This window comes from Peromyscus eremicus, chromosome 1, assembly GCF_949786415.1.
Source record: "Peromyscus eremicus chromosome 1, PerEre_H2_v1, whole genome shotgun sequence".
Taxonomy (NCBI): Eukaryota; Metazoa; Chordata; class Mammalia; order Rodentia; family Cricetidae; genus Peromyscus; species Peromyscus eremicus.
In genome coordinates, this window is record NC_081416.1 from 167,696,463 (window position 1) to 167,718,327 (window position 21,865).

A 21,865-nucleotide genomic window follows, 5' to 3' on the forward strand; every position below is an offset into this window, starting at 1 on the left:
CCACACACATATGAACACCTGATTTTTGACAAAGTAACCAAAACTGTACACTGGAAAAAAGAAAGTATCTTCAACAAATGGTGCTGGCATAACTGGATGTCAACATGCAGAAGAATGCAAATAGATCCATATCTGTTGCCATAAACAAAACTCAAGTCCAAGTGGATCAAAGTCCTCAATATAAAACCACTGAACCTAATAGAAGAGAAAATAGGAAATAGTCTTCAACACATTGGCACTGGAGACCACTTCCTAAATATAACACCAGTAGCACAGACATTGAGAACAACAATCAATAAATGGGACCTCCTGAATCTGAGAAGCTTCTCTAAGGCAAAGGACACAGTAAATAAGACAAAACAGCAGCCTACAGAATGGGAAAAGATCTTCACCAACCCCACATCTGACAGAGGGCTGATCTCCAAAATATATAAAGAACTCAAGAAACTAGACATCAAAATAACAAAAAAATCTAATTTTAAAATGGGCTATACAGCTAAACAGAGATTTCTCAAAGGAAGAATTTCAAATGGCCAAAAGACATTTAAGGAATTGCTCAGCATCTTTAGTCATCAGGGAGATGCAAATCAAAACGACTCTGAGATACCATCTTATACCTGTCAGAATGGCTAAGATCAAAAGTACTGCAGACAGTTTATGTTGGAGAGGATGTGGTGCAAGGGGAACACTCCTCCACTGTTGGTGGGAATGCAAACAGGTACAGCCACTTTGGAAATCAGTATGGTGGTTTCTCACAAAACTGGGAATCAATCTACCTCAACACCCAGCTATACAACCTTTGGTCATATACCCAAGGAATGCTCAATCATACCACAAGGACACATCCTCAACTATGTTCATAGCAGCATTATTCATAATAGCCAGAACTTGGAAACAACCTAAATGTCCCTCAACTGAAGAATGGATTAAGAAAATGTGGTACATATACACAATGGAGTACTACTCAACAGAGAAAAACAATGACATCATGAAATTTGCAAGCAAATGGATGGAACAGAAAATAACATCCTGAGTGAGGTAACCCAGACTCAGAAGGACAAACATGGTATGTACCCACTCATAAGTGAATACTGGATATAAAGCAAAGGATAATCAGGCAGCAATCCACAACTCCAGAGAAGCTAACTAACAGGGAAGACCTAAAGGGGGACTAATGGATGGCCGTGAGAAGGGGAAATAGATGAGATCTCCATGAATAAACTGTGGATGAAGGTTGGGTAATGGAGGGTAGGGGATACGGGATGACAACATAAGAGAATGGGATGGTTGAGCTGGAACAGGGAGGGAGGAGGAAAGTAATGAAAGAGATACCATGATAGAGGGAGATATCATGGGGATAGAGAGAAACCCGGTGCTAGGGAAGTTGCCAGGATTCCCCCAGAATGACCCCAACCTGGGCTACTAGTAATAGTGGAGAGGGTGCCTGAACTGAACTGGCTTGCCCCAGAGATCAGATCAGTGAATACCCTAACTGTCATCACAGAGCTTTTCTCTAATGACTGATGGAAGCAGATGCATAGATCCACAGCCAATTACCAGGCAGAGCTCCAGGAGTCCAGTCAAAGAGAGAGAAGAGGGATTCTATGAGCAAGTGCATCAAGATCATGATGGGGAAACACGCAGGGATGACCAAACCAAACTAGAGGGAACTCATGAAAGTTGGATCAATGGTTGTGGAGCCTACATGGGACTGGACTATGCTCTCTGCATGGTGAGGTAGTTGTGTAGCTTGATCTGTTTGGGAGGGGGGGTTCCTGGCAGAAGGATCAGAATCCATCTCTGGTGCATGAGAGGGCTTTTTGGAGCCCACTACCTATGATGGGACACCTCATGCAGCATTGAGGCAGGGGGAAGGGCTTGGACTTGCCTCTACTGGATGTGCCTCCCCATGGGAGGCCTTGCCTTCCTTAGGGTGGGAATGGGGGGTAGTTTGGGAGGGGAAGGCTGGGGAGGGAGAGGAGGGAAGAGTGGGATCTTTGATTGGTGTGTAAAATGAATAAAAAAACTTTCTTAATAAAAAAAGGAAAAAATAAGGCAAGTGACGCCAATTCTCTTCACCCTTTGAAGAAAAAGAAACATACTTAGAATACAAAATTGACTCTCTTGACCCTTCCTTTGAAATCTTGAAAAAGAAAAAAAGAATAGAATTGGTTTACCTCCTAAGGCACACAATTTTTAATTTTTAAAAGGACATGAAATATTTTTAAAAAATTTTCAAATGTGAAAAATTAATTTGCTTTTAAATTCTAGAAGAATTTTATATAAAGAGCTAAAGTTGATTTTGTGATGAGTATTGACCTTCATGGTTTATTCAGATTTAGTATGTGTGCTGGATAATTTTATGTCAACTTGACACAGGCTAGAGTTATGTGAGCGAAGGGGACACCAGTTGAGAAAATGCCTCCATTAGATCTGGCTGTACATCTGCAGCAAATGATGCTGGCATAACTGGATATTCACATGTAGAAGAATGCAAATAGATCTCTATCTATCTCCCTGCACAAAACTCAAGTCCAGGTGGACCAAAGACCTCAACATAAATCCAGTTACATTGAACCTAACGAAAGAAAAAGTGGGAAGTAGCCTTGAATGCATTGGCACAGGAGACAACTCTCTGAATATAACACCAGTAGCACAGATACTGAGATCAACAATTAATAAATGAAATATCCTGAAACTGAAAAGCTTCTGTAAGGCAAAGCACATGGTCAATAAGACAAAACAGCAGCCTACAGAATGGGAAAAGATCTTCACCAACCCCACATCTGACAGAGGGCTGATCTCCAAAATATATAAAGAAGTCAAGAAACTAGACATCAGAATAACAAATAATCCAATTTAAAAATGGGGTACAAATCTAAACAGAGAATTCTCAGCAGAGGAGTCTGAAATGGATGAGAAACACTTAAGGAAATGTTCAACATCCTTAGCCGTTAGGGAAATGTGAATCAAAATGACTCTGAGATACCATCTTACACTTGTCAGAATGTCTAAGATGAAAAACACTGATGACCACCCATGTTGGAGAGGAATTGGTATAAGGGAAGCACTCTCCCACTGCTGGTAGGAATGCAAACTTGTACAGCCACTTTGCATGGTGATATTTTATTTGTGCTGAAATGTGATTTTATTTGTATGTTAATAAATAAAGTTGCCTGGGGATCAGAGCTACAGCAAGCCATTAAGCAGAAGTCTGGTAGTGGTGGCACACGCCCTTAATCCTATCACATGGCAGGCAGAATCTCTGTGTGTTCAAGGACACAGCCAGCATGGTGGCACACGCCTTTAATCCCAGTATCAACCTGGAGGTCTGTATAGACAGGCAGTGATGAGGAAGTCAGGTGGTTGGGTTTAGAACCAATGAGAAGGCAGAACAGAAAGGCAATAAAAAGACAGGACACAGGAAGAAGGTCTCTCTCTCAGGGGAAGGACAGTATCGAGTGGTAAGATAAGGTGGTCTTAGCTCTTGGCTACTGCTCGATCTCTGGGCTTTTAACTCTTCATTTGGCTCTGTGTTTCTTATTTAATAATATTGTTTAGAATTTCATCTACAACTTTGGAAATCAGTATGAGAGTTTTTCAGAAAATTGGGAACCAATCTACCTCAAGACCTAGATATACCAATTTGTACATATACCCAAAGAATGCACAATCATCATACCACAAGGACACTTGCTCAACTATGTTCATAGAAGGGTTGTGTGTGTGTGTGTGTGTGTGTGTGTGTGTGTGTGTGTGTGTGTGTGTGTGTGAGATAACTATAACCTGGAAACAACCTTGATGCCCCTCAACCAAAGAATGGATAAAGAAATTGTGGTACATTTACAAAATGAAATACTCAAAAGTAATAAAGAATAACATCATGAAATTTTCAGGCAAATGGATGGAACTAGAAAAAACAATCCTGAGTGACATAACCCAGACCCTCAAACACAAACATGGTATGTACTCACTCATAAGTGGATGTTAGATGTAAAGCACAGGATAACTAGGCTACCATCCACAGCCCCAGAGAAGCTAGGTAACAAGGAGGACCATAAGAGGGACACATGGATTTCCCTAGGAAGGGGAAATATATGAGATCTCCTGGGTAAACTGGGAGTGGGGGCAGTGGGAAAGAAGGAAAATGATGGAGGGATGGGAGCATGAGTGATCAGATTGGATGAGCTGGGATGGGATGGAAGGGGAGAGTAATGAAAGAGATATCTTGATAAAGGGGCCATTTGGGGGTTATAGAGAAACCTGGTGCAAGGGAAACTCCCAGGAATCCACAAGATGACCCCAGCTAAGACACTAGTAATTGTGGCGAGGGAGCCTGAACTGGCCTTCTCCTGTAATCAGAGTGTTGACTACCCTAGTTGTCAGCAGAGAGCCTCCATCCAGTAAATGATGGAAGGAGATGCAGAGATCCACAGTCAAGGGCTGGGCCAAGCTCCAGGAGTCCAGTTGAAGAGAGGGAGGAGGATTGTGTGAGCACAGGAGGTCAAGATCATGATGGAGAAACCCACAGAGACAATGGAAACAAGCTAGTAAGAGCTCACAGACTCTGGACCAACTGCTAGGGAGCTTGCATGGGACCAACCTGGGCCCTCTGCGTGTGGGTGACAGTTGTGTAGCTCTGTCTGTTTGTGGGGCCTCTAAAAGTGGGATCAGCTGGCATTTTGGAACATATTCCCCATGCTAGGATTTCTTGTGAAGTCTTGATGCAGGGGGAGGAACTTAGTCCTGCCTCAACTTGATATGTCATACTTTGTTGACTCCCATGGGAGGCCTGTCCATTTCTGGATGGAGGAGGAGGGGATGGATGTGAGGGAGGATGGGAGGTGAGGGGAGGGAATGGGAAGTGAGGAAGGAGGGGAAACTGTGGTTGGTATGTAAAATAAATGAAAAAAATTAATAACAATAACAAACAAAGATTGGGCTGTAGGCAAGCCTGAAGAGCATTTTCTTAATTAGTGCTTAATGGGGGAGGGAACATCCCATTGTAGGTGGAGCCATTCCTGGGCCAGTGGTCCTGGGTTCTGTAGGAAAGCAGCCTGAGTAAGCCATGAGGAGCAATCAGGTAAACAGCATTCCCCCAGGGCTTCTGCATCAGCTTCTACCTCCAGGTTCCTGCCCTGTTTGAGTTCCTCTCCTGACTTCCTTAATGATGAACAATGATATGGAAGGGTAAGGTAAATAAACCTTTCTTTTCCCCAAATTCCTTTTGATCATGGTGTTTCATTGCAGCAATAGTAACCCTAAGACAGTAAGTTTATGAATTAAAACTACAAACTGAAATGACAACCTACAGAACAGAAAAACATATTTGTAAGTCATCTAAATGGTACAATTTTGTGTTCAGAAAAAATAACTGATACAACTCAGGAAAAAAGTGATGCCTAGTCATCAGAGAAATGGAAATTAAATACTGTGAGATACCAGCTCACCCCAGGTAGATTGGCTATAATCAAAATATATGACAATAAATATTGCAGAGGGTGTGGAGAAAGAGGAACACATATTAACTGCTGGTGGGCATGAAAATTAATACAGTCATTATATAGAGCTTGTGAAAGTCCCTCAAAACATTAGAAAATACCACGCAACTCGGCTATTTTACTGGGAATATACCCAGAGATCCTGTACCCTACCATAGAGATATTGGCACCCCATGATTACTGCTGCTCTATTCAATATAGCAAGGAGATGGAATCAATCTAGATGTCCATCAACAGATGAATGCATAATGCAAGTCTAGTGCATGTATCAAATGAAATATTATTCATCTCTAGAGAAAAATGAAATCACAAAATTTACAGGAAAGTGGATAGACTTAGAATGTATACTGTTAAATGAAATCACCCAATCTCTCTCTCTCTCTCTCTCTTTTTTTTTTTTGGTTTTTCGAGACAGGGTTTCTCTGTGTAGTTTTGTGCCTTTTGTGGATCTCACTCTGTAGACCAGGCTGGCCTTGAACTCACAAAGATTCACCTACCTCTGCCTCCCAAGTGCTGGCATTAAAGGCTTGCACCACCACCGCCCGCCGAGAGCACCTAATCTCAAGGGAAAAACCACATGTTCTTTCTTGTGTGTGGATCCTAGCCTATATAATGTATGCATGTACATATGTAATTAAATATGTGGAGGTACAGTACACCATATAGGAAGGAGAACATGAAAGGGTAATTGTAAAGATGCAAAATACTCCCTACTGAGTTCACATACATGCTGTACATTGTGTGGGTCCTCTGAATGCTCTCTCAACATGAAACATTGTATTTGATACAAAACAGGTACTTAAAAAGCAACATCTACATGTAACTCTGTGCTGCCACCTTACTGGGAGCCCAAATTTGAAGTTATGTTTTTCATCTTTTAAATGTCCCTGTAAACTGCAGTTCTTGTAAGTACTACCAACTTAGGGTGCATTATTCTTTAAAAAAGAAATCCAGCTATAACAAATATAGAGAGTGAAAGGTGTCCAAATTGGGGAATTTTTAAAAATTCCTGGGAATGATGACTTACTGGCCCTATATCTCAAAAACTAACACATCAGCAACAGAGTTACCAACAGTGAGCAGCTTCCAGGGTTTGGTATAGTTTTCTTTTTATGTTATAATTAAAATATGTGTTACTCTTAGTGAATGAATGTACTTTCCTTTAAAAATTAAAGTTGGAATAAAAGGATTTTAGAGTGAGCAAAGGACTTTAGTATTCCTGCCCTGACAAGATGTACAAAAAGCTAATAAACACATGGGAAAGGGGGCTCAATATCATCAGTGTTCATGGAACTGCAGATCAAAATGGCAGTGAGTCTCACCTCAACTATTCTAGTCTCCAGCAAAAATCTGCCTAGATCCTCAAAGGCGGCTGCACACTGGGACCTTCCTCGGAAACTTGTGCTCAGCTCCATTACAGCATTTGGAGCTTGGCTACCATCCTTGTAGCTGCCCAGACATGAGCTGCAGGTCTCCTCATGAACAACAGGGGGTGACATTAAAACCCATAAACAACAGGGTTCACTCGAACCTATCTTGCAGCCTTGTTTCCATCCCAGTTCCAACAGACCTGGAGCTCCCTCACATAATCATTCCCGGTGTCACTGAGACCCCCCACTCTGCAAGGTGACCTTATGAAGTCCCCTTCCTCCTCTTATCATCCATGAGGGCAGACAAGGATATCATAGGGCAATCACCAAGGAGAACAAAGGCATCCCAGAAAGTTCAGGGAGGACATGGGTAGACCTGAATCACATTCAGCCAGCACAGGAAGCTGGGGTCAGGGACTCTCCCTGGTGCCCTCCATAGGAAGCTGGAGCACATGGTACTCTTTCTAGGACACACAGGTCACCTCATCCTGCACACCAGGATACAAAATCCTGAGATAACATGTGTCCATGGATCAGACACCAGGTAGGTGACACCAGTGAGGATGGATCTGGGTCCTCCTCAGTCATCACTCAGCTAGACCTTTTCCAGCCCCATGGGGAAGACTGCCACTCTGTGCTGGGAATAAATCCCACCTTCTCTGAGCATTGAGATCACAGGGCAGACTGGGCTCTGCTGGGTTTTATGTCACAAGGAAATACACCCTTGGCCTTGGGGTGAGCTGTTGTTCTCTCAGGACACAGGACACTTCTCAGCCATGCAGCTCAAAGTATGTTCTAGAACACTGAACAACAAAGAAATAGAAGGATGGGAGGCAGCACTCACAGAAGAACAGAGCAATGTACACACACAGACTCCACCCAATGAACAACTGACTCCAGGAGGTTCCCTCCTCTGGGAGGAGGCTCAGTTGTGGGAATAAAAGTAGAGCAGACACCAGAGGGGCCCATCTTGCCAGGAGCCTGAGAGACAAACCTCCTCTCCAGAGGAAGAGCCTAGCCCACAGCAGAGACTATGGAGCTCATCACCTCAGCCCCTCTCCACATAGGACAGGTCTCCTGGAGGGGACTTCTGCTCACAGGTGAGGAGACATTGCTCAGGAGTAGAGAGTAGGAGAACTCAGAGACTAAATGAGGTCTTTGGGGAGAGGGAAAGAGCCTGAGAAGGTATGTCTGGCTTCTGCTGGAAGCCTGAGAGCAACAAGAAGCTCATGGTGGATGGGAATTGGTGTGGGAGAGGAAAAACTCAGTTGTTCCACATTGTAAGTATATCAGCACTGGCCACTGTATCCTGAAGACTGACATTCACACTTCTGTCAGGGTGACTCTACAAGTAAAACTCAAACTAAGGTGAGTACACCACAGCCTCATTTCATAGGACCCTGAGAAAACTGCAAATAAACCCCAGGCTCTGGGACACTCATTTACTCACAGGTATCTCAGCATGCTTTTAACCAAAGTCAAACTTGTCCTCCTCCTACTACTGGGCAGGAAGACAGAGCAGCAAGGACATCTAGAAGGTGGTTCAGGGGTTGACAAGCACTTCAGAAGAAACAGAGCAGGAAGGGAAAGGTCAGAAAATGAAGGCACAGAGTCTTTAGAGGAGGAGGTCAGACAAGACATGTCTAGACTCACCAAAGATTCTGTTATGATTAGGGATCTGAGGGCAGTGAAGGGTGAGCTGTGTAGATACCTGAGAAGACAGTTCCATACAGTGAAAAGATTCAGGGATACTGATGAATGGGGGTGATGCTGCTGACCTCGTCCCAACAGGACACACATACTAAGACTGAGAGTTGAAGACACTCACATTCCAAATTTCCTAATGCAAAGGTCCTAATATTGATAGATTTTTTTCTCTCTTCCCTCTTAGCCTTGCTTTTAGCCTTCTGGAACTTTGCCACCACTGCAGAACTCACTGTGGAGGCAGTTCCACCACACGCTGGTGAAGGGGACCAAGTTCTTTTCCTTGCCCATAATGTGCCAGAGACACAGAGGTTTTTTAACTGGTTCAGGGGGAATCGACTTAATATGTCAAACAGCATTATACAATTGATAACACACAGAAGTAAAATAGAAAAAGGGCCTCTCTACAGCGAAAGAGAGACAATATACACCGATGAATCCTTACTCTTCAAGAATGTCACTAAGAAAGATGCAGGAGTCTATTTGCTAGTTGCGACTACGGAAGACCTTGATGAAAAGAAAGCAACTCTGCAATTATATGTACACGGTAAGTAATTCTCTGTAACCTCTGGGTCGAGGGTGGAGCTAATCCTACTACAAACATAGGGTGTGCCTCTGTGTTATGGTCCCCACATTGTGGTTCAAACATTCAGTAAAGGACACATATTAATGTATGGGAAAAACAGCAAGAAATCAATTGAATCCATTCTTAGAGAAAAGGGGGTGAGGGAACTGAACCCAGGCATGTCACACTTTGCCTAGAGTCTTAGATGTTCGTCATGAATATGGCCTTGAGAAAGACCATTCAGGACTCAGGCAGGGCCTGGCTGAGGAAACTATGAGAGTCTCACAGAGAGATGACCCCTGATAGCTTTGCTCAAGAAACCCATGCTATACTGGATCAGGAATCCTGGGAAGCTTGTAGACTGGATTGGAATTTGACCTCCTGTTGGAGTTGACAAGGGACAACAGTGAATTGTAGGCTGGGATCCTCCTGACAGTCAGCCTCTGAGAGCCATGTCTGAGGTAGGTCACCTGGGCATCTCCTCCTGAGAATCAGTTTGCTCAGCCTAGGCAGAAACGTAGGAAAAGCAATCAGCTACCTATTCTGATGGTCTTCTAAGATCTCCCAGGAAGGCAAGAGCCCTGAAGAGATAAAAGAAAAAGTATACAAATGGCAGCTCCTTGCCCTCCTGGGGTCCAGTCCAGGGATTATTTCCTGCAGGCAAACACAAACAGACACTGCTTGGTGGAAGATCAGGTCATTGTTCACATTTTTTTTTTTTTTTGATTTTTCGAGACAGGGTTTCTCTGTGCAGCTTTGTGCCTTTCCTGGAACTCACTTGGTAGTCCAGGCTGGCCTTGAACTCACAGAGATCCGCCTGGCTCTGCCTCCCGAGTGCTGGGATTAAAGGCGTGCGCCACCACCGCCCGGCCATTGTTCACATTTAAGGTTAACTTGCAGGCATGGCAATGATCATTTACCATGTGTCCTGTTACACGGAAACTGAGACAGGAAACACAGTCATTGAGTCAGGGTCAAATAGGCCTTCACTGGCACAAGCTATCTGTCCACAACCATATCTCCAGCCTCCCCACCATGGAGACCTACTAGGTGACCTTCAATCTTCTAGATCATTTCATAGACTCAGGATATAGGGCTCCCAGATTCATGTAAATCAATATCAAATTCCTGACAAGAATAATCTGCCTGTGGCCCAGCCTGACCTAAATGTCAGCCAGATCCTGAGCTCTGTGAGATCTCTGACAGGCTGTCAGGTTTCTCAGGGAAGCTCAATGGGAAAACTAAAGATAACCTATCTGCAGGAGAGCCCTGAACAAAAAGGCTGGGAGGGCTCTGGTCTACACACAGCAGGGGAGGTCAGTGTAGCTGGAGGGACTCGAACCTTGTGTCTCAAGAGAGGCAATGGGTCAGTGAGGACCAGGAGATAAAATGAGGTCTCTGATTCCAAGTCTTGAGTCTGACCATCACCAAACACTGCAGTGTAACAGGAATCTTAAAAGTTCTTATTAACAAAAACAAACCCAGGGCCAGGTATTGGGGTCAATGATGAATGATCAGAGAAACAGGACAAGCCACAGCCACCTCACCTTGCCAGTTCCTCAGCTGATCCTGTTTCCTCAGACTGGATGCCTCTCAGCTGAACTGTGCTGCTCAAAAACCTAAAAGCTTGGGACTTCCCTTCTGAAGCACAGGTGAGTGCCCTAGCTTGCCCCCGACCCCATCCCTGGGCACCAGCCACTCTGGGGAAGACCTGCCCAACTTGGCCCCAGGTTCTGGTCCCCGGGCAGGTGCCCTTCTACCCCAACCGGGAAGGATCCCCTTCTCCAAGACCCTTGGCAGACCCTGCAGTCTCCACGCCCTGCCCCCACGCCCATCCGCCTGAGCCCCAAGCCTCTTCCTGAGACTTAGAGGCTGGCCCCCAGCTCCCATCTTGCCCTGGACTTCACTTCTGAAGCACAGGTGAGTGCCCTAGCTTGCCCCCGACCCCATCCCTGGGCACCAGCCACTCCGGGGAAGACCTGCCCAACTTGGCCCCAGGTTCTGGTCCCCGGGCAGGTGCCCTTCTAGCCCCACCGGGAAGGATCCCCTTCTCCAAGACCCCTGGCAGACCCTGCAGTCTCCACGCCCTGCCCCCACGCCCATCCGCCTGAGCCCCAAGCCTCTTCCTGAGACTTAGAGGCCGGCCCCTCAGCTCCCATCTTGCCCTGGACTTCCCTTCTGAAGCACAGGTGAGTGCCCTAGCTTGCCCCCGACCCCATCCCTGGGCACCAGCCACTCTGGGGAAGACCTGCCCAACTTGGCCCCAGGTTCTGGTCCCCGGGCAGGTGCCCTTCTAGCCCCACCGGGAAGGATCCCCTTCTCCAAGACCCCTGGCAGACCCTGCAGTCTCCACGCCCTGCCCCCACGCCCATCTGCCTGAGCCCCAAGCCTCTTCCTGAGACTTAGAGGCCGGGCCCCCCAGCTCCCATCTTGCCCAGGACTTCCCTTCTGAAGCACAGGTGAGTGCCCTAGCTTGCCCCGGACCCCATCCCTGGGCACCAGCCACTCCGGGGAAGACCTGCCCAACTTGGCCCCAGGTTCTGGTCCCCGGGCAGGTTCCCTTCTAGCCCCACCGGGAAGGATCTCCTTCTCCAAGACCCCTGGCAGATCCTGCAGTCTCCACGCCCTGCCCCCACACCCATCTGCCTGAGCCCCAAGCCTCTTCTTGAGACTTAGAGGCTGGCCCCCAGCTCCCATCTTGCCCTGGATTTCCCATCTGGAGGAGAGAGAGAGAGAGAGAGAGAGAGAGAGAGAGAGAGAGAGAGAGGAGAGCAGAGCACCCATCCTCCCCCGGACTTCCCTTCTGAACAAGAGCTCCCATCCTGCCCCAGACTTCCAATTTTGACAAGAGAGCTCCCATCTGGACAAGAGAGAGAGACTTCCTGAATCTGTCAGCTCTGTCTGAACCAAGTGTGCGGATAAGGCCAGGAACGAACCACAAGGAGATGGGCAGACGTCAAGGCAGAAACACATACAACAAAATGAATAGTAATACACCATCCCCAGGCCCTAGCCCTCCTCCAACACCTAGACCTGAACATCAGAAATTGGAAGAAACAGAAGAAAATAGCCTTATGAATGTCATCATGAAGAAGCTAGAGGCTCGTGTAGAGGAAAAGACAAAAAAATGTGAAGAACGCTGTAAACAACTAGAGGAAAGGGCAAACAAATTAGAAGAAATCAAAAAAGTCCTGGAAGAGAACAATAAAATACTGAAAGAAAATCAAGAAAAATCAATGAAACAAATGAAGGAAACAGTCCAAGACCTGAAAAGGGAAATAGAAAAAATGAAGAAGACACAAACAGAGGGAATGCTGGAAATAGAAAATCTGAGAAAACGATTGGAAACTTCAGATGCAAGTATAATCAACAGAATGCAAGAGATAGAAGAGAGGATCTCTAGCGTTGAAGATACAATAGAAGAAATAGATTCATCAGTCAAAGAAAACACTAAAGTCAACAAAGTCATGAACCAAAATGTCCAAGAAATTTGGGACACCATGAAAAGACCAAACCTACGAATAATAGGGGTAGAAGAAGGAGAAGAATACCAACTCAAGGGCACAGAAAATATATTCAACAAGATCATAGAAGAAAACTTTCCCAACTTAAAGAAGGAAATGCCTATGAAGATACAGGAAGCCTATAGAACACCAAACAGACTAGACCCCCAAAAAAAGTCCCCTCGCCACATAATAATTAAACAATTAAACGTACAGAATAAAGAAAGAATATTAAGAGCAGCAAAGGAAAAAGGCCAAGTGACATATAAAGGCAAACCTATCAGAATAACACCCGATTTCTCAATGGAGACTTTGAAAGCCAGAAGGTCCTGGACAGATGTAATGCAGACATTAAGAGACCATGGATGTCAGCCTAGACTAATATACCCAGCAAAACTTTCAATCCTCATAGATGGAGTGAACAAGACATTCCATGACAAAGCCAGATTTAACCAATATTTATCCACAAACCCAGGCCTACAGAAAGCACTAGAAGGAAAATTCCAACCTAAGGAAGTCAGATACAACCTCGAAAACACAGGCAATAGATAAAGCCACAGCAGTAGACCCCAACGAAGAAAAGTACACACACATCACCACCAAAAAATAACAGGAATGAACAATCACTGGACATTAATATCTCTCAATATCAATGGACTTAATTCACCTATAAAAAGACATAGGCTTACAGAATGGATACGAAAGCAGGACCCATCTTTCTGCTGCATACAAGAAACACATCTCAAATTCAAAGATAGACACTACCTAAAAATAAAAGGCTGGGAAAAGACTTTCCAATCAAACGGTCTTAAGAAACAAGCGGGTGTAGCCATCCTGATATCCAGCAAAATAGACTTCAAACTAAAATCAATCAAAAGAGATCAAGAAGGGCATTACATACTCATCACAGGAAAGATCCACCAAGATGAAGTCTCAATTCTGAACATTTATGCCCCAAACACAAGGGCACCCACATACGTAAAAGAAACATTATTAAAGCTTAAATCACATATAAAACCCCACACATTAATAGTGGGAGACCTCAACACCCCACTTTCACCACTGGACAGATCCCCCAAATCGAAACTTAACAGAGAAATAAAGGACTTAATTGATGTCATGACTCAAATGGACTTAATCGACATCTACAGAACATTCCATCCTAACAAAAAAGAATATACCTTCTTCTCAGCACCCCATGGAACCTTCTCTAAAATCGACCACATACTTGGTCACAAAGCAAATCTAAACAGATACAAAACAATTAGAATAACCTCCTGTGTTCTATCAGACCACCATGGTCTAAAGTTGGATTTCAACAACAACAAAAACTACAGAAAACCTACAATCTCATGGAAACTGAACAATACCTACCTGAATCACCAATGGGTTAAGGAAGAAATAAAGAAAGAAATTAAAGACTTCCTAGAGATCAACGAAAATGAAGACACCACATATCCAAACCTATGGGACACTATGAAAGCAGTACTAAAAGGGAAATTCAGAGCACTAAACGCCCACATAAATAAGCTGGAGAAATCTCACACTAGTGACTTAACAGCACACCTGAAAGTTCTAGAACAGGAAGAAGCAAAGTCTCCCAGGAAAAATAGATGCCAGGAAATTATCAAAGTGAGAGCTGAAATCAATAAAATAGAAACAAAGAGAACAATACAAAAAATTAATGAAACAAAGAGTTGGTTCTTTGAGAAAATCAACAAGATAGACAAGCCCTTATCCAAACTAACCAAAAGACAGAGAGAGAGCATCCAAATCAACAAAATCAGAAATGAAAAGGGGGACATAACAACAGACATTGAGGAAATCCAGAGAATCATCAGGTCATACTTCAAAAACCTCTATTCCACAAAACTGGAAAACCTAAAAGAAATGGATAATTTTCTGGATAGGTACCACATACCTAAATTAAATCAAGACCAGATAAACTATTTAAATAGTCCAATAACCCCTAACGAAATAGAAACAGTCATTAAAAGTCTCCCAAGCAAAAAAAGCCCAGGACCAGATGGTTTCAGTGCAGAATTCTACCAGATCTTCAAAGAAGAGTTAATACCAATACTCTCTAAATTGTTCCATACAATAGAAACAGAAGGAACATTACCAAACTCCTTCTATGAGGCTACAATTACCCTGATTCCCAAACCAAACAAGGATACAACAAAGAAAGAGAACTACAGACCGATCTCCCTCATAAACATTGATGCAAAAATACTCAATAAAATACTGGCAAACAGACTCCAAGACCACATCAAAACAATTATCCACCATGATCAAGTAGGATTCATTCCAGGGATGCAAGGATGGTTCAACATACGAAAGTCGGTCAATGTGATACACCATATAAACAAACTCAAAGAAAAAAACCACATGATCATCTCACTAGATGCAGAAAAGGCATTTGACAAAATCCAACACCCCTTCATGATAAAGGTCTTGGAGCGATCAGGAATACAGGGAACATACCTAAACATAATAAAGGCAATTTACAGCAAGCCAACAGCCAACATCAAATTAAATGGAGAGAAACTCAAAGCAATTCCACTAAAATCAGGAACGAGGCAAGGCTGTCCGCTCTCCCCATACTTATTCAATATAGTACTTGAAGTTCTAGCCAGAGCAATAAGACAACATAAGGAGATTAAGGGGATACAAATTGGAAAGGAAGAAGTCAAGCTTTCCCTATTTGCAGATGACATGATAGTATACTTGAGCAACCCCAAAGATTCCACCAAGGAACTGATACAGCTTATAAACACCTTCAGCAACATAGCAGGATACAAGATCAACTCCAAAAAATCAGTAGCCCTCCTATATGCAATGGATAAAAAAGCGGAGAAGGAAATCAGAGATACATCACCCTTTACTATAGCCACAAATGACATAAAATACCTTGGGGTAATACTAACCAAGCAAGTGAAGGACCTATATGACAAGAACTTTAAGTCCCTGAAAAAAGAAATTGAAGAAGATGTCAGAAAATGGAAAGATCTCCCATGCTCATGGATAGGCAGAACTAACATAGTAAAAATGGCAATCTTACCAAAAGCAATCTACAGATTCAATGCAATCCCCATCAAAATACCAACACAATTCTTCACAGACCTGGAAAGAATAATACTCAACTTCATATGGAAAAACAAAAAACCCAGGATAGCCAAAAGAATCCTGTACAATAACACAACCTCTGGAGGCATCACGATCCCTGACTTCAAGCTGTACTATAGAGCTACAGTAATAAAAACAGCTTGGTACTGGCATAAAAACCGACATGTGGACCAATGGAATCGAATTGAAGACCCTGACATTAATCCGCACACCTATGAACAAATAATTTTTGACAAAGAAGCCAAAAGTGCACAATGGAAAAAAGAAAGCATCTTCAACAAATGGTGCTGGCAAAACTGGATATCAACATGTAGAAGGCTGCAAATAGATCCATATCTATCACCGTGCACAAAGCTTAAGTCCAAGTGGATCAAGGACCTCAACATAAATCCAGCTACTCTGAACCTGCTAGAAGAGAAAGTAGGAAGTAGTCTTGAACACATTGGCATAGGAGACCACTTTCTAAATAGAACACCAGTAGCACAGACACTGAGAGAAACAATCAATCAATGGGACCTCTTGAAACTAAGAAGCTTTTGTAGGGCAAAGGATACGGTCAACAAAGCAAAGCGACAACCTACAGAATGGGAAAAGATCTTCACCAATCCCACATCTGACAGAGGACTGATATCCAGAATATATAAGGAACTCAAGAAATTAGACATCAAAATGCCCAACAGTCCAATTAAGAAATGGGCTATAGAACTAAACAGAGAATTCTCAACAGAGGAAACTCAAATGGCTGAAAGACATTTAAGGAATTGCTCAACATCCCTAATCATCAGGGAAATGCAAATCAAAACAACTCTGAGATACCACCTTACGCCTGTCAGAATGGCTAAGATCAAAAACACTGAAGACACCTTATGCTGGAGAGGATGTGGAGCTAGGGGATCTCTCCTCCACTGCTGGTGGGAATGCAAGCTTGTACAACCACTTTGGAAATCAATATGGCGCTTTCTTAGAAAATTGGGAATCCATCTCCCCCAAGATCCAGCTATACCACTCTTGGGCATATACCCAAAGAATGCTCAACCACACCACAAGAGCACTTGTACAGCTATGTTCATATCAGCGTTGTTTGTAATAGCCAGAACATGGAAACAACCTAGATGCCCTTCAACTGAAGAATGGATAAACAAAATGTGGTACATATACACAATGGAATACTACTCAGCAGAGAAAAACAATGACATCATGAGGTTTGCAGACAAATGGATGGATCTAGAAAAAATCATCCTGAGTGAGGTATCCCAGACTCAGAAAGACAAACATGGTATGTACTCACTCATAACAGGATACTAGATGTGGAACAAGGATGACTGGACTGCTACTCACATCACCAGGCAGGCTACCTGGAAAACAGGACCCCAAGAAAGACACAGGGATCGCCCAACGACAGAGAAATGGAATGAGATCTACATGAACAGCCTGGACATGAGTGGGGGTAGTGAAGGGCGAGGGTCGAGGGAAAGAGTCTTGGGTGAGTGGGAGATCCCAGCTGGATCAACAACAGAGAGGGAGAACAAGGAATAGGAGACCATGGTAAATGAAGACCACATGAGAATAGGAAGAAACAAAGTGCTGGAGAGGCCCACAGAAATCCACAAAGATACCCCCACAACAGACTGCTGGCAATGGTCGAGAGACAGTCCGAACTGACCTACTCTGGTGATGGGATGGCCAAACACCCTAATTGTCGTGCTAGAAACCTCATCCAACTACTGAGGGATCTGGATGCAGAGATCCATGACTAGGCCCCAGGTGGATCTCTGGGAGTCCAATTAGCGAGAATGAGGAGGGTTTATATGAGCGAGAATTGTTGAGACCAAGGTCGGATAAAGCACAGAGACAAATAGCCAAACAAACGGAAACACATGAAATATGAACCAATGGCTGAGGGGTCACCAACTGGATCAGGCCCTCTGAGTGGGTGAGACAGTTGATTGGCCTGATCTGTTTGGGAGGCATCCAGGCAGTGGGACCGGGTCCTGTGCTCATTGCATGAGTTGGCTGTTTGAAACCTGGGGCCTATGCAGGGTCCCTTGGCTCGGCATGGGAGGAGGGGACTGGACCTACCTGGACTGAGTCTACCAGGTTGATCTCAGTCTGTGGGGAAGGCTTTACCCTGGAGGAGATTGGAATGGGGGGCGGGCTGGGGGGAAGGTGAGGGGGGCGGGAGGGGGGAGAACAAGGGAATCTGTGGCTGATATGTAGAACTAAATTGTATTGCAAAATAAAAATTAAAAAAAAATAATAATAATAAAAAAAAAACCTAAAAGCTTAACCCCTCTATTTCCTCACACCTTATATACCTTTCTGCTTTCTGCCATCACTTCCTGGGATTAAAGGCATGAGTCACCATGCCTGGCTGTTTCCAGTGTGGCTTTAAACTCACAGATATGCAGATGGATCTCTGCCTCCCAAGTGGTAGGATTAAAGGTGTGTGTGCCCCCATTTTCCGGCCTCTATGTCTATCTAGTGGTTGTTCTGTTCCCTGACTCCAGATAAGTTTATTAGGGTGCACAATATTTTGGGAAACACAATATCACCACATTTCCCCTTTTTTGTCTAAAATTTAAAAAATGCTTATAACTAATACAAGAAAAACTATATCCAATAAGTATATACAATATATACAGTCAAGAATTACATTAACAATGTCTAGTCCATTACCATTTGACAGATTCAGACAAAACACTCCATTATATACATTAACAATGTCTAGTCCATTAACATTTGATAAATTTAGACAAAAAATTTCATTACTTATCCTATCTAAAACAAGTAGTTCCTTTTAAAAAGTAGATTCAATAATTGACCTTTTTATCTTATCATATCCATATTCTCTTTTTTCTTTTCATAATAGATTCAATAGTCTACCTTTTGTCATTTTTGTATTTCCCCCTATTTCTTTTTAGAGTTGATTCAATGATCTACCCATTTATCCTATTCTTTCTTTATCTCTATTCTCAGAGTAGATTCAATGATCTACCTCATATCTATATTCTCTTTTTTCTGTTTTCTTTTTTTTTAAACAAAAACTCTGAATCTAATCTTCTTGTTCAGCTTTTTTTCTGACCATTAACAATTAACAACTTGTAACCAACCATCATAAACAGTGACAATATCCATAACTCATTAAACAACCAAAAAAACTACCCACCCCACCACTTGGGAAGATGGGCATCGTTTTCTTTAAACTACTTCCTGCTTCTTGGGGGTGAAGATGTCTTTAGGGAATCCTGAAAAGAAAATTTTGGGTTAATTATCAAGTCCTGAGATATTTAGCTGTATCATTTGTCCAATCTCTGCATAATGGGAAAGTGCAGGGCTTGTCTAAAGTCCTTGTTCAAGTAGTCTGTCAGGCTGGATCATCTCAGCTGGCCATCTCGAAATTGTCCTTAGTAGTTTGCAGTCTAAAGTCAATCTTTCCATGTTGTTAATCAGCTTAATGGCTTTACCATACATAGTCCTTGTGGATTCATCGTTGTGGGGTCCCATCATTCTTTTGAAGATTTGAAGATTTCAAAGTTGCTGTTAGTCATGGCCAGGGTTCCCTGCAGATTTTTTTGTGTGTGTGCCTCCTCTGTGGTTTGGAGCAATCACAGTCTGATAAATGTATGTCATTTGGAACCATGAACGTTCTTCCCTAGAAGAGAAAATCTTCACAGCAATTTCTCCCCACCATTTGTCTTGCCAAACTTTTCCAAACTGAGCTTTGCTGATGCTTTCTTGTAACGTGATGGTCTGGGCAATTCTCTGAACAAGCATCGATAAACCCTTCATCCCAGGTAGCAGCATCACCGCAGTCACCAACATGATGAGAAGAAGCCAGCAACTTAGAGCAGCAGCTGCTGCCTCCATGGTCCCGCTGCCACTGTTTGTGGCTGGGCCCCAGCCAGCCGGAGCTTCTCCTTAGCCAACCTCCTAGGCTGGTCTCAAACTTGGGATCCTCCTGCCTCTGCCTCCTTCAGTAAATCCAACCAGTGTGCACCACCACAACCAGCTAAGTGTAGTTCAGGTCTGAGCTGGAGCCCACAAGGCCACAGGCAAGTAGCTTTTTCAAGAATTTGTACCCGACAAGTTGGGCACCAGATGTAGCATGAATCTTAGATGGTCTTATTAATAAAAACAAACCTGAAGCCAGGTATTGGGATAAACAATGGAAGATCAGAGAAGCAGAATAAGCCAAAGCCACCTCACCTTGCCAGTTCCTCAGCTGATGCTGTTTCCTCAGACTGGAGGTCTCTGAGTCCTTATCCAAATGGATCTCAGCTGAACTGCTTCTCAAAAGCCTGAGCTTAACCGGCCTAGTTCCTAGTTTTCACGCCTTATATACATTTCTGCTTTCTGCCATCACTTCCTGGGATTAAAGGTGTGAGTCACCATGCTTGGCTGTTGCAGTGTGTCTTTAAACTCACAGAGATCCAGATGGATCTCTGCCTCCCAAGTGATAAGATTAAAGGCGTGAGTGCCACCATTTTCTGGCCTCTGTATCTAGTGGCTGTTCTGTTCTCTGACCTCAGATAAGTTTATTAGGGTTCACAATATTTTGGGGAACACAATATCGCCATATTGCAGCTCAGTTCACCTGAGCTCTGTGAGATCTCTGACAGGCTATCAGGTTTCTCAGGGAAGCTCAATGGGAAAACTAATCATAAGCTATCTGTAGGACAGCCCTGAATAGCAAAGGCTGGGAGGGCTCTGGTCTACACACAGCAGGGGAGGTCAGTGTGGCTAGAGGGACTCGAACCTTGTGTCTCAAGAGAGGCAATGGGTCAGTGAGGACCAGGAAATAGAATGAGGTCTCTCATTCTTGAGTCTGACCATCACCAAACATTGAAGCTCAGTTCTCTCATGAGAAAGTCCTTGCTTCTACCATATACAGCACAGGAGGCCCCATTATCTTTGAGCACTCGGCCACTCCATCTGCCTGTAATTTGCTTCCTGAATGATTCTTTAAGGATCTGGGTTGCCTGGGAGTTACGAAAATATCTCTGGTTGTAAGAAGCTTTTAAAAGAATCAGAAGTACCACACACAACAATCATCTCTCTGTGGTTAGCACAGCACCTCCACCCAAGCCCAACATCACAACCAACAATTCCAGTCCCATGGAGGGTGAGGACTAAGATTCGAAAACAGCCTACCTGTGGAGGATAAATGGCCAAAGCCTCTCAGAAGAGGACAGGCTGAAGCTGTCTGAGGACAACAGGACTCTCACTTTACTCAGTGTTGTGAGGACTGACACAGGACCCTATGAATATGAACCTGGAACCCAGTGAGGGACTCCCATGTGACCCATTCACTCTGAACATCACTTGTAAGTATTTTCTGTTTCATCCTGGCCCAACTGTCTAAATACACAGGGCTAGACCTACCACACTTGGTCCCAGTCCCCTTGGATTCATGACACAGACGTACCATACAGATACCTAGGCTGTCAGGGCATCCTGTCCCAGCCCAAGCACATGTAGACAGGCCCAGCATTGAGCTTGAATGGGCTGCAGGGACTTCTCCTGCCTAGAGAGGTTGAGGGTGATGGAAACAGGGGACATGTCAGACTCAGGTTCAGTGTACACATGAGTGTGCAGAGGGTATGTTTGTGTGCTGTGCTTGAGATAGATCAGGCCTTGTGCATGCTGCATGAAAATTCTTCTACTAATCTGACCTCAGCTCTGGGTAGGACCTGTTCAACTAAGGTTTAAGCACAGCTGAAAGAAATACTATGTCCTTAAACAAACCAGGATTTCCCCTTACCACTGTTGACATAACATGTCTTTTAATATGTTTTCTCCAGTGGTCCATTTATTCCAATCATATACCTCTCAAATATTCATTTCCATTCAAGAACAAACCTCAGCCTCTCCTGCCACACAGATGCTAACCCACCTGCACAGTACTCTTGGTTTGTCAATGGAGAGCTCCAGTCATCCTCCCAAGAACACTTTATTCCCAACATCAATACTAATAATAGCAGATCTTATACCTGCCTAGTCTATAACTGTCACTGTCCTCAATAAGACCACAGTCAAGAACATTACAGTCCTTAGTAAGTGGATCTCTGAAATATCATCACCAGGTTTGGAGTGGAG

General features: G+C 43.8%; 1 protein-coding gene and 1 long non-coding RNA gene across 3 annotated transcripts in view; one reads left to right on the forward strand and one right to left on the reverse strand.

The window, feature by feature from the left end:
• LOC131924884 (uncharacterized) overlaps positions 1-7,654 on the reverse strand; it is a 31,322-nt gene extending 23,668 nt beyond the window's left edge. For both annotated transcript variants that reach the window (XR_009383108.1, XR_009383109.1), the window contains exon 1: positions 7,526-7,654. This is a non-coding gene — a long non-coding RNA (uncharacterized LOC131924884). The remainder of the gene's footprint in view (positions 1-7,525) is intronic.
• A 35-nt stretch (positions 7,655-7,689) lies between these two features.
• LOC131895199 (carcinoembryonic antigen-related cell adhesion molecule 21-like) overlaps positions 7,690-21,865 on the forward strand; it is a 61,556-nt gene continuing 47,380 nt past the window's right edge. Inside the window, exons 1-2 of the mRNA XM_059245650.1 lie at positions 7,690-7,971; positions 8,763-9,122. Coding sequence (XP_059101633.1) covers positions 7,905-7,971; positions 8,763-9,122 — 427 coding nt within the window. The 5' untranslated portion in view covers positions 7,690-7,904. The remainder of the gene's footprint in view (positions 7,972-8,762; positions 9,123-21,865) is intronic.